This window comes from Bos javanicus, chromosome 2 (genome assembly GCF_032452875.1).
Source record: "Bos javanicus breed banteng chromosome 2, ARS-OSU_banteng_1.0, whole genome shotgun sequence".
Taxonomy (NCBI): domain Eukaryota; kingdom Metazoa; phylum Chordata; class Mammalia; order Artiodactyla; family Bovidae; genus Bos; species Bos javanicus.
The window spans coordinates 124,758,790-124,770,963 of NC_083869.1; the positions used below are offsets into that span (position 1 = coordinate 124,758,790).

At 51.5% G+C, this 12,174-nt stretch overlaps 1 protein-coding gene across 1 annotated transcript; it reads right to left on the minus strand.

Moving 5' to 3' along the window:
- Positions 1 to 5,179: 5,179 nt before the first annotated feature.
- Positions 5,180 to 8,090, minus strand: RAB42 (RAB42, member RAS oncogene family). Its single transcript, XM_061391113.1, has 2 exons — positions 7,787 to 8,090; positions 5,180 to 7,140 (listed from the first exon to the last, which is right to left on the minus strand). The coding sequence occupies exons 1-2, from the start codon at positions 8,023 to 8,025 to the stop codon at positions 6,717 to 6,719; spliced, it is 663 nt and encodes a 220-aa protein (XP_061247097.1). The 5' UTR covers positions 8,026 to 8,090; the 3' UTR covers positions 5,180 to 6,716.
- Between the last annotated feature and the right edge of the window lie 4,084 nt (positions 8,091 to 12,174).

The window sequence follows — 12,174 nt, forward strand, 5'->3', positions numbered from 1 at the left end:
TGGTGATTACCAAGCTGCAAAAAGCCTTCCACCGAGTTCCTGCAGTAGGAGCGAGTCATTGGCCTCGGCAGCCAAGAAGGAATCCAGAATTAGTTTTGAATCTTCCATTGAGGACAGAAGAGGGCAGGGAATCCGGGCAGTTTAATGGCAAGAGCTGGGTTGAGTCAGAAGACCTGAGTTCTTGATTAGCTGTGTGACAGGTGAGTGCATTCCTCCAGCTGAGACATCTTGTCCTGTGTGCTTCCTGAGAGGCTTGTTCATCCAGCGAGTGTTTATAAGCTGTGCCCCTGCCCATGCCAGGCATGGCCAATGGTGATGAATGAACACAGGGAGCGTTCCTTCCACCGAGGGGAAGGGAACCTGCCTCTGTCACGAGAACTACAAAGCAGAGGCTCCCAGGGTCAGGGGAGAGAGTCTGAGCAGCTGAGCTGTAATCTAAGGGATCCATGGGAAGGCAGGGCCACTTTAAAGGAGAGAGAGCTGCACATTTGCCAACCCCAGTGCAGTGTGGTGAAGTGAGACGGGCCAGGTCATGCAGTGTCTTGTAGGCCTCAGAAGAGTGGGCTTTACCCAGAAAGCAGGAACCATTGAAGGATTTTAGGCAGAAATGTGACATGGTCAAATTGGTGTTTTGAAAAGATCACTCTGGCCAGACAGTGGAGGGGATAAGAAAACATTTGTAGAAGCAGAGGTTCATAAGAACTTGTTGCCTGGACTGAGGTGGCTGTAACGAAGTGGAGAGAAGGGAGATTTGACAGCCGTTTAAGTGGTGCTCGTGTGGACTTGGTGACTGGATGTGGGGAGAAGGGTGTCACCAAGTATCTATAAGGGATCTCCTAACTCGGTGTCTGGGGCAGCTTAGCCTGGGTGCAAGGCCTTCTACCTCACTAGCTAAGTAACCAGGCCCATCTGATTCCCAGAGCCCTGCACACTGAGCACACAGACGACTTAACACATGCTGAGCAACCCAGGGAGTGGGGAGCAGGGCTGGTGAATTCGTGTGCTCCGGACAGAACTTAGGTGCCATGTGTGTGTCGAGCACCTTCTGTGAATAAGCTTGTTTCCCCAACAAGCGTGAAGAAAAAGTGTTAAGCACTTTGCAATAATGTCATTTAACCCCATTTTTCAGTGAGGCAACTGAACTTGAGAGATTGTAAGTAATCTACTCAAGATCACACAGGTACTGGTGATAGTGCTAAGGTTTCAACCAGGTCCCTCTGACTCCAGAACCTGCTCCCCTGACTGTGCCCTAAACTCTCTCCCCAAGTCCTAGCAGGGCACAGAGAAGGGAGCGACAGTGCATGCAAAGACCTGGAGGTGTGAAGAAGTCACCTCATCAACGTGGCTGAAGCATAAGGTGCTACGTCAGGAGAGAATGGTCAGAGGTGAGCAGAGTAAGCCTGGGGGTGGACAGCCCTCAGGCCTAGTGGTGGGGTCTAGTGCCCGTGTTTGGAGTCTGCCATGTGTGTGTCTTGCAGGGGGTTGGGAGGGTGTGGGGAGCCCAGCTGGCTGACCCTGGGCTTCCCACCCCTCTTCAGCCTGAGCATCACCTCTCTCAGCTGTGGAGCATTTTAGGGCTGTGGGAAAGATCCCATCTGACAAGATTCTGATGCTAGTGAAAATCGCTCAGTCGTGCCTGACTCTTTGTGACCCTGTGGACTTGTCCAGAATCCTGGAGAATACTGTTCCCTTCTCTAGGGGATCTTCCTGACCCAGGGATCGAACCCAGGTCTCCCACATTACAGGCAGATTCTTCACCAGCTGAGCCACCAGGGAAGCCCTCTGATGCTAACAGCAGGCATATAAACAAAGTTTGAATCAACCAAAAGGCAGCTGTAGGGGGTGGTCACAAAAACGGGTGAGTTTTGAGGACCTGGAAGGCACCGTTTGGGATCCAGAAGGCATCCTGGAGGGGGTCCCTCCTGCATGGGGTAAGGCAGGGAGGAGGAGGGCAGCGCTGGACTGAGGTGTCACAGTTCCTGTAGTTGGGAAGCTCCCCACAGCCCCAGTGTAGTCCTTTATTCTCCAGGCAAAGGCCCCTTCCCTTGCTCTTTGTTTAAAAAACTTGGGCTGTGCTGGGTCTTTGTTGAGGCACATGGGCTTCTCTAGATGCCCCACGTGGGCTTAGTTGCCCGTGGCCTGTGGGATCTTAGTTCCCCAGCCAGGGATCGAATCCTGCTTTGGAAGGCAGATTCTTAATCACTGGACCACCAGGGGAGTCCCACCCCTTCCCTTTCTGATGGGTGGACTCTCCCCTCAAGGGTGGGTGGTACAGAAGGCAGAGCAGGGGCTGAGCCCAGGACCCTTCCTGGCCAGCTAGACCCCTGGGCTCTGCCTCCACAACTCTCAGACAAGTCTACCCTTACCGCCTGGGTGATGCGGTTGGCAAAGATGCCCTCCCTGCAGACCCCATGTGCTGACCTCTTTCTTCCCTCTGCTGACCTGAGTCCCTGAGCGTGGGCTTTGCAGTGTGAGGCTTACCTCTCCCAACATTGGGACTCCTGCAGGACACGCCCCAGCCAGGGGTTGTAGAGAGGTCCTCCCACATCTGTAACCCACCAGGGCCAGGATCTAAGAATAACTCATAAAGAAAAGGGAGAGGAAAAAAAAAAAAAAGGGAGAGGAAAATAGGATGGGCTTGCTGCTATTTGTTGAAGCTGAGTTATGAGTACAAGAAGTTCTTCACACTACTTTATACTAGTTTCTTTATTCTTGGTTATGTTTCAGATTTTCCCTAATGGTCTTAGAAAGCCCAGTGTTCCCCTGCTCCAGAGCTTCTTCGAGGGAATCAGCCCGGTCTCGAAGAGCTGCCCTCTAGTGGGCCAAAAAGGTACAGCAGAGCCTGAAATTTGCAGAGGAGAGCCGTTCAGTTAAGTGCCCTGAAGGCTCAGGGAAAGAAATAGGTTAGGTTGGACTAAGCTTTGATGGGTGAACAGAGTTTTGTCAGAGATGGAGGAGGGACATTCCAGGCAAGGGAATCACACACTAAAGACGCAGAGGGGCCTTGTTGGCTGAAGTAACCTAACATTAAGTGTTAAGTAACCTAACACTTAGTCCACGTCATAATTAATCCTCTAACAAAACTGTGAGGTAGAAATCATTCTCATTTTACCATAAAGAAACTGAGGCTCAGAGGTAGAGGAAAGATCTCCCCAGAAGGCTCTGGTTCCAGCCTGCGCAGAGTGGGTCGGACAAACCTTCCCTCTTCATCTGCCAGGTTTCAGTGGCTCCCAGAATAGGTAGGGTCTTCAGAAAGGGTCTCCCGAGTGGCAGACCTTCAGTTCTGTTCCTTCTGAAGGGCACAGGGGATTCAGGCCTGGGCTGCAAGGTTTTCAGATGAGGAAGCAGCTCACGGAAAGGCTTGGAGGCCAAGTAGCCTGTGGGGAGCCCAACTCATATCTCTGCAAGAGGTCAGGACCTTTAAGAACTTTGTTAGCGTCTGGAATTCTTACTTCCCTGAAGTATGTACTTTGGCAGTCTCTGTTCCCTAACAGTCATAAGAGCAAAACCCTCAGGGGAAGAAGTGGACTTCCACCTTCTGAGCTCCTAGTGCCTAGTGAGGAATACTGCCTTTGATTTGTCATTTGATCCTTTCTGAAACTTGTGTTAGTATTATCCCCATCTTACAGATGAGTCCACTGAGGCTTAGATGAAATGAGTTCCCCAGGGTCCCACAATTGTATATAGCAGAGCTGAGATTCAAACCCAGGTTTGACCAAAAGCCTGCCCTATTTTTGGCAGCTGGGATAATGCAATGGTTGAGAGGAGGCCATGTTATTCTGAGTGTTGCAGGCTGATCAGATAACACAGGGAGGGAGGAAAGTGCTAGGGTCTTTCAGGCAAAGGGAACAGCATGTGCAAAGCCCAGGGCTGTAGGTGGTTGGGAAGCTGGGCAAAGCAGGTGGAGAGGCCGTAGGACCAGATTAGATTGGACTTGGGGGAAAGGGTTTGGATTTTACCCTGCAGGCAATGGGGAGCCAGGGAAGAATTCTAGGAGAGGAACAGCCAGGTCAAATCTGTATTTTACAAAGATCCCCTGGGGCAATGTGGATGCTAAGTCACATCCAACAGGCCTGAGACCCTCAAGATGGGTGATACAATCTACACTAAAGATCGGGCTGAACTGAGATAGCAATGGCAAACTTGTTGGCAGATGGTACATAAGTGCCCAATCAGAGCTGGACGCTGTTCTGCCTAGATCTCTGCTTTTAGCTTGGTTCTTCCTCCTCATCTAGGTTCTCAAATCAAAGGCCATCTCTTGAGAGAGACCCTCCTTGACCATCTGCTCTAAAGGAGCCCCCATCACCCTCAGGCCCATCTCCCGGATCTGTGGTCTTTATAGCACTTACAGCTAGGACTCATTTAGTCCCACTTACTACTTTTTTCTCTTCCACTAGAACGTCAGCTCTAGGACTACTTTTCTTTCCTGTTCACTGCTGTATCCCTGGAGCCCAGATCAGAGTAGATGCTCATTTTAAGACATTTTTGATGAAGGAATGATAACTCTAAAGCAAATAATTTCCCTCTCCTGCCTACCCTTTCTCATCTGCGAAATGAGGATAGTCATGCCAACCTTGCAAGATGTTCAGAAGAATGAGTGATGTTTTAAAAAGTGAAGGCAGGGAAGGAGTAGAGCACAGAGAGGTCCCCTCCTGGCCCAGGTGCCATGGCGAGGAAGCTAAAAATCACCAGAGTAAAAACTTCCCAAGACCCCTAGGAAGGAGGGGTTTTCAGTGACAGGTTACTGAGGAGGAATCTGAGACTCAGCGAGGTAGAGTAACTGGCCCCAGGTCACAGTGAGTAGGGTGGCTGTGCTATTTTTGCTGTGGCAACTGCCCTGCCCTGCCCATGCCCGCTGGCACAATGAGACCGCCCAGATACCCCTTTACACCTGCTGTGTTGCCTGTTCAGTTGCCATGTCTAACTCATTGCGACCCCATGGACTGCAGCACGCCAGGCTTCCCTTCCGTCACTGCGTCCCGGAGCTTGCCCAGGTTCGTGTCCATTGTCAGTGATACCACCCAGCCATCTCACCCTCTGTCACCCTCTTCTCCTGCCTTCAGTGAAGTGTAAAGATTCCTCTCTCCATAAAGCCTTCCTGCATCGCCACTGGATATTTTGTGCCTAGCAGCTTCTATGGCAGGTTAAGTTCCCCAGCAGCCAGATTCTGAGAACAAAATCAGTGTGCAGACTTTTATTTTTTTAGTATTTACTTCTTTGGCTGCTCTGGGTCTTAGTTGCAGCAGGCAGGATCTTCAGTCTTCACTGTGGCATGTGAGATCTTTAGTTCCAGCGTGTGGGTAATTGTTCCCTGAGCAGGGATTGAACCCAGGTCCCCTGCACTGGGCACTCAGAGTCTTAGCCCCTGGACCATGAAAGAAGTCCCCTAGACTTTTATATATAAATTTTTTTTCCATGCCATGCAGACTGTGGGATCTCAGTTCCCCAACCAGGGATTGAACCTGGGCTCTTTGCTTTGAGATCACAGAATACTAACCACTGGGCCGCCAGGGAATTCCAAGGGTGCAGACTTTTTTTTTCCCCTTGTATTTGTGTGCAGACCTTTATTAGGAAATTCTTTCTTAAAAAAATATTTACTTGGCTGCACCGAGTCTTAATTGTGGCACTCAGGATCTTCGATCTTTATTGCAGCATGTGGGATCTAGTTCTCTGAGCAGGGGTCGAAACCAGGCCCCCTGCATCAGAAGCTCAGCGTCTTAGCCACTGAACCACCAGGGAAGTCCCTATTAGAAGATTCTTGAGACCAATACCTGCTTGGGGGGGAGGAAGGGAAGAAAGCAGGATTGAGCAGAATTTAGCTGTGATGCTGTCCTAACAGTGGCCTTGACCCCATGGAGAATGATGAAGATGGGTGTTTCCTTCAGAGTTGAGGCAAGAAGGCCAGGCCTTTGAACACTCCCCCACCGCCCCCAACAGATCTGATACATTGATGCTGGACTGTGGGCTGCCCCAGATGAGCAGGCAGTTCCCAGAGACAGCAGCCTGGGCTCCGCCACCACATTAGCACTCCCAGCAGCTAGGAGCTTTGGTGGGGAGGAGGCCATGGGTTCTTCAGCCCTGAGGGGAGATTTTGGTGGCTAACCAACAGTGTCCACCACGCGCCCAGCCAGAGAGCTGTTCATATTCATCCCTGCCTCTCCGATCCGTTTTGGCTGTGATTTGGCAGCAATCAGGGTTTTAGGACACACTTTCTCATCCAAGCCTGAAGACCTGGCTCGGCCTGAAAGCCCCTGCCCCCCTCCTCGCCTGTGTAGCAGCGTCCACACGCTGAGCAGCTCGGCATCCGAGCCCAGGGACACTACCTGAAACAGCCACATCCTAGCCAAGAGAGGAAAGAGCAGCCGCGATGACAGTTCTTGCTATTCGATTCTCACCGTTCGGGAGGCTCTGGCTGTGGCTGAGCAGAGCGCATCCATGATCTCAGTCATGCCCACAACCCCCCACGAGTGGGGTCTGTTATGCGCTCCTCTGACCACAGAGGAAACAGGCTCCAGGACAGGAAGCTGCGCACCTGGCCTCTCAGACCTTTCTGGTGGAAAAGGGGCTGAGCTCTGAGACCCCAAAATCCAGGAGGCATGACTGTGCCAGGATATGGTTTGTAATAACTGTCTGAATAGATTCTGCCATTTGGCCTCCAGAGAGATACGAACACTCCCCATCCCACCAGCACTGCTTTAACCCTTTCCCTCCTAGAGTCAACACCTGCATGGGCCCGGGTGCTGCATCCTGCTGGGCAGCCTGGAGATCTGGGTGTTCTGGATGAGCCGCACACCCCCCCAGTCCTCCTCCAGTTTGATGGCCCCTTGCCACAAGGCCTGCTGGATGGTGTTGGCAAGGGTGTCAAAGGCCAGGTCCACATTGCAGTTACTTTTGGCGGAGGTCTCCATAAAGCCGATGCCCAAGGAGGCAGCCAGCTCCTCCGCCTCCTGGGTTGAGACACAACGGGCACTCTGCAGGTCACTCTTGTGGCCAATCAGCAGGAAGATCGCCTTGTCAGGGCCCTGAGTGGCCATGACCTCCTGATGCCAGTCTAGAATGTGTTCAAAGGACTTCCTGTTTGTCACATCAAAGACCAGCAGGACACCCACCACATTCCGGTAAAAGGACCTGGTGATGCACCTGGTGAAGGGAGTAAGGTGGGAGAGGGTTATGCCTTCAGCACACCGGGCCCTGCGTCCTCCTCCATCCAGTGACTGCCTCACACCCCAATTTCAGCTCATCTCACACTGCTCTCTGCTTCCCTTTTCCCCGGGTCTGTGTCTCTCCCCAGTTACTGTGTGTTCCTCAGTCAGGGAGCAGTTTGATTCCCATACTCTCCTGACCATTCCTGGAGAAAACCTGATGTTTTCCTGATTGCAGGTTTCCCCATTTCTCTCCCTGGCAAACTCCTACGCATCCTTCACAGCCAACACAAATTTCTCTTCTTTCCACTTCTCCCTGACACCTCCCTCTCTGCGCTTCTGTGGGCCCTCTCAGCACCCAGGTCATTCATCCCTCTAGGTTTCAGTGTCGAATATTCCACTGGGGCCGGCCGGGCCAGGTCTCAGGCATCAAGCTCAGGGGCTCAGCCCACCAGCTGTTATTTGTAGGATGAATGACTCAAGCGTGAAGGACCCGGGCCCGGGGCAGGGACCCCCAGATCCTACTTGGGCCACTGAGGGCGGCGACTCTGAAGGATCCCCATGGTCACCCCGCCCCAACCAGAAACCCCTCACCCCAAACCCTTCTCGTCCCTCCCCCGGCCCACCTTCCACCCACCGCGCACCTGAAGCGCTCCTGGCCCGCCGTGTCCCAGAGCTGCAGCTTGACGCGCGGCCCAGCCTGAAGCTGCACAGTGCGGGTATAGAACTCGACGCCCACCGTGGGCGCCGACTCGAGCTCCAGCTCGGGCTCGGGGATCCCGGGGGCGCCCCTCATGTAGCACCGCAGCAGCGACGTCTTGCCCACGGCCGCGTCCCCCAGCAGCGCGATCCGAAACTGGTAGCGGCAGCCCCCCGCCTCCATGGCCAGCGTGTCGCCTCCCGAGACCCGGCGGCCAACTGTGCGATCCCGCCCCACCCCACAGCCACGCCCCCGCACCACAGCCACGCCCCCGCCCCGTCTCTGGGCCCCGCCCCCCGCCTCCAGGAGGCCCCAGAGACACCCAGACCCGGGCCTGGAGAACCTGGGGCGTCTTCAGCAACGCCGAACCGGATGCCGAGGAAGCCACCCGGCCCGGTGGAAACATCTGGACAAGTCACTTCCTTGCTCCGAGCCTCAGTTTTCTCCTCTGTAAAATGGAGATAATAATCTCTACCTCAAGGAAGAAGAGATTAAACTAGATAATGTGGGGAGGAGGGCTACAGAGGACCGATCACCACACCCAACCTGCACTGGCCTGAGACTAACAGCGCCAGAGCAACCACTTCGTTCACTCTTTGAGGTGGTTTCCCTTTGCAGCCCCAACTGTCTGTTAGTCCCCCCGTTGCGCCCCTGCTGCTGGACCTGGAGAAAGTTGATGGTTTATACATGCACTTTTCTCACCCAGATGCCCCTTTCCTGGAGCCCTACTGGCCCTGGCCTAGAGCTTCCGGCTCAGTGTTCAGGTTCAACGGTTCAGCAGGCCCCACTGCTTCCCCGCTGCCTGCCTGTGCTGGGCCCCAGGGTCCAGAGAGAGACTTGGACACAGTCAGGTAGAGGGGGCAGGGTAGACAGACAACTGAGAGTACAGTTGGCTTGTGGACTGTACAACTAATGTTTATGAGATGAGATGGTCAGTTTCTTATGCTTTGGGACAGCAACCCTCTGAGAAGGCTATAGTGTGCCCATTTTAGAGTTCAGGAGACCGAGGCTCAGATGTGTGGCTTGTCACACATCTGACTTGTGTGGTTTACCCTTGATGCCAAAGAAGGGGACTGGAAAGCAAGTTCCCAAAGGACCAGGACAAAGTGGGTTGGGGCAAGGGTAAGGCAGATGCTCCGGCATTCAAGATCTCCTCCACTCTTTCCAGTCGGGTCTTCTGAACACCCAGGACATCAAGGCTCAAGGTTGGTCCCAAACAGCTTGTCTGCTGGTTTAATCCCACTAACCCACAGTGGGTGGATGTTGCAGTTTAACAGGTTGGCAGTGGGAAGCAGTTCTCACTAAGGCAAACCATCATATCATCACATTTCCTCCATATACAACCTGTGAGTAGATGTTGCACAGAGTCGGACATGACTGAAGCGACTTAGCAGCAGTAGCAGCAGCAACACAGTTAAGTAACCAGCCCAATATCACTCAGCACAGAAGACAAAGTAGTGGCCAAATTTGTTTCTGGCTGGACAATTTGGGGACCTGGGAAGGCCCAGGTTTCCTAAATAAATCAGTGAGAAGCCATTTTGTTAAGCCTCCTAGTAACTCTGCCCTTCGGTCACTGCACTAGCCTGAAGGGGCCCAAGTCTCTGCTCACCCCCACTCCAGGAGAGAAAGAGGAAAATCAGGTAGGGTGTGTATGTTGGGGGAGGACTCCTCCCTGCCAGTTCTGTCCAAACCAGGAGAGTCTGCCCCAGTGCCACCTGCCCCTCTGAGGTTTCCATCAGGATGTTCTCATCACCTTGCTCTATTCAGCTGGAAAAACAGTTTCTGCATCAGGCCTGTGCAGAACCGTTTCCCCCCATTCCACCCTCTCCTTTACCCACCACTGTTGCTCCAGCTGTGCAGAACATCTTTCCTCTTATTAGCCCAATGCCCAGAACACTCCCTTTCTGCTCTTCAAAGGGTAACTAACCCCAATTTTAGGCCTCAAGTTAGATCTGTGTCTTCAAGAAGCCCCTCATTGACTGGCTAGTGAGGTCACAGGCCCTTTTGTCCTTTGTGATGTCTGTCTCCCTTCTAGGCTCAGGCCCCTTGAGGACAAGGACCAGAGGCTGTATCCTCAGTGCTTGGCTCAGTAAATATTTATGGTTGTATGAATGAAAAAAAGTGGGTGTGCTATTCATTTATTCATTCACTCATTATTCATTCAAATACCACAACAGAGTTGGACTCAGGGAGCCACGGGGTCAGAAAAGACCTTGGAAAAGCTGAAGCTGAAGCTGGGTCTCCAAGGACAGTGGAAGCTGGGGAGGTAAGCGAGGAAGGGTACTCAGGCAGAGGCAGTGGGTGAAGGCAGACAGGCATGGGACAGCTTGAAAGGGAGTCTGAACCCAGACATCCCAGAAGCCTCTGTGGTCAGCATGTGGGCAGAGTGCGCTGTCAGCATCAGACTCCTGAACTTCCCCTCCTGGATGTGCCTGCTGTGGGCTGGGTCACGTGTCTGCCCCTGACTGCACCTGGCGCTGGAATCCAGTTGTCAGCTGACTTTGTCATAGACTGCCTGTGTGACTCCCCAGGGGGCGAGCCCTTTCTCCTCCCCAGCCCTGCTTCCCTTCTGTGAAGTGAGACAAATCATGGCGTCCTCCTCTCAGGGCAGTCCTGGGGTAACTGTGTGTCATAGCAGGTATATATTTGCGTTAGACCGATCTTCGTGTTTTCTTTTTCCTTTGTTTTATTTTGTAATTAATGAATCTTATAATTGGAATATAATTGCTTGACAGTGTTGTGTTTCTGCTGTGCAGCAAAGTGTATCAGCTCTGTGTATACATCTATGCCCTCCCTCCCCCATCTCACCCCTCTAGGTCATCACAGAGCAACCAGCTGAGCTCCCCGTGCTACACAGCAGGTTCCCACTGGCTATCAGATCTTAGTTTTATTTTATTTCTTTAATTTTTAAAATTTATTTATTTATTGGCTGCTCTGGGTCTCTGTTGCTGCTTGAGCTTTCTCTAGTTTCTGTGAGCAGGGGCTACTCTTCGTTGCAGTGTGTGGGCTTCTCATTGGAGTGGCTTCTCTTGTTGCACACCATGGGTTCTAGGACGTGTGGACTTCAGCGGTTGTGCCACGGAGGCCTAGCTGCTCTGCCACATGTGGGATCCTCCTAGACCAGGGATCAGGTAATGAAAGCAAAGAGGAGGAGCCAAATCACCTGTGGCTTCAGAGGCCAACACATTTATTCCAAATGTGTTGAGAAGTCAGTGATTGTGGGGCAGGTGAATTACATGATCTGAATTTTCTCTTGCTTACTTCTTTGTTTTTAGCATCTTTATTAAAATGTAGTTGATACAGAGTAAACTGCACATATTAAAAATGTACAATATGCATTTTGACATAAGTGTACATCCCCAAAGCCACCACAATTGAGATAATGAACATCTATTATTCTCAAAAGTTTCTCCATGTCCTTCTTTAATTCTTCTCTCCTGACCTCCTCTCCCAGACAACCACCAATCTGCTTTCTGCCACTAAAGATTAATTTGTATTTTCTAGAATCTTTATCATACAGCATATAGTCTGGCTTCCTTCACTCAACATGATAGTACTTCACTGTATTAACATACCACAATTTGTTTATCCAATCCTTGTTGAAGGACATTTGTGTTATATTCAGTCTTTGGCTATTACAAATGCAACTGCTGTGAACATTCATATTCAAGTCTTTGTGTGGATGCATGCTTTCCATTTCTCTTGGGAAATACCTAGTACTGCAACGGCTGGGTCAGGTAGTAGGTGCATTTTTACTTATTTAAAAAGTGCAAAATCGTTTTCCAAAGTGGTTGCACCATTTTACAGTCCTGAATATCGTATGAAATTTCCACATGCTCTACTTGTCCGTCGTTGCTTGACTTTGTCAATCTTTTTAACTTTTAGCCCTTCCACTGTGTTTGTAGTGTTATGATATTGAGCGTCATTCATGTGTTTATTTGCCATCTGTTTATCTTCTTTGGTGAGGTGTCTTTCAAATTTTGTGCCCCCCGCTTCTTCTCCCCCTTTTTAAAAATGGAGTGATTTTACTCTTTGCTGTTGAGTTTTAAGGGCCATTTATTTGCTTATAGGTTTCTCATCGTGGTGGCTTCTCTTGTTGCACAGCACAGGTTCTAGCTCAGGCTTCAGTAGCTGCAGCACGTGGGTTCCATAGGTGTGGCTCACACAGGTTTCAGAGCGCAGGCTCAGTAATTGTGGCCCACAGGCCTAGCTGTTCAGCGTCATAGGGGATCCTCCTGGACCAGGGACGGAATCTGTGTTCCCTGCACTGGCAGGCAGATTCCTAACCACTGGACCACCAGGGTAGTTCCTTAAGAGTTCTTTATGTTCTAA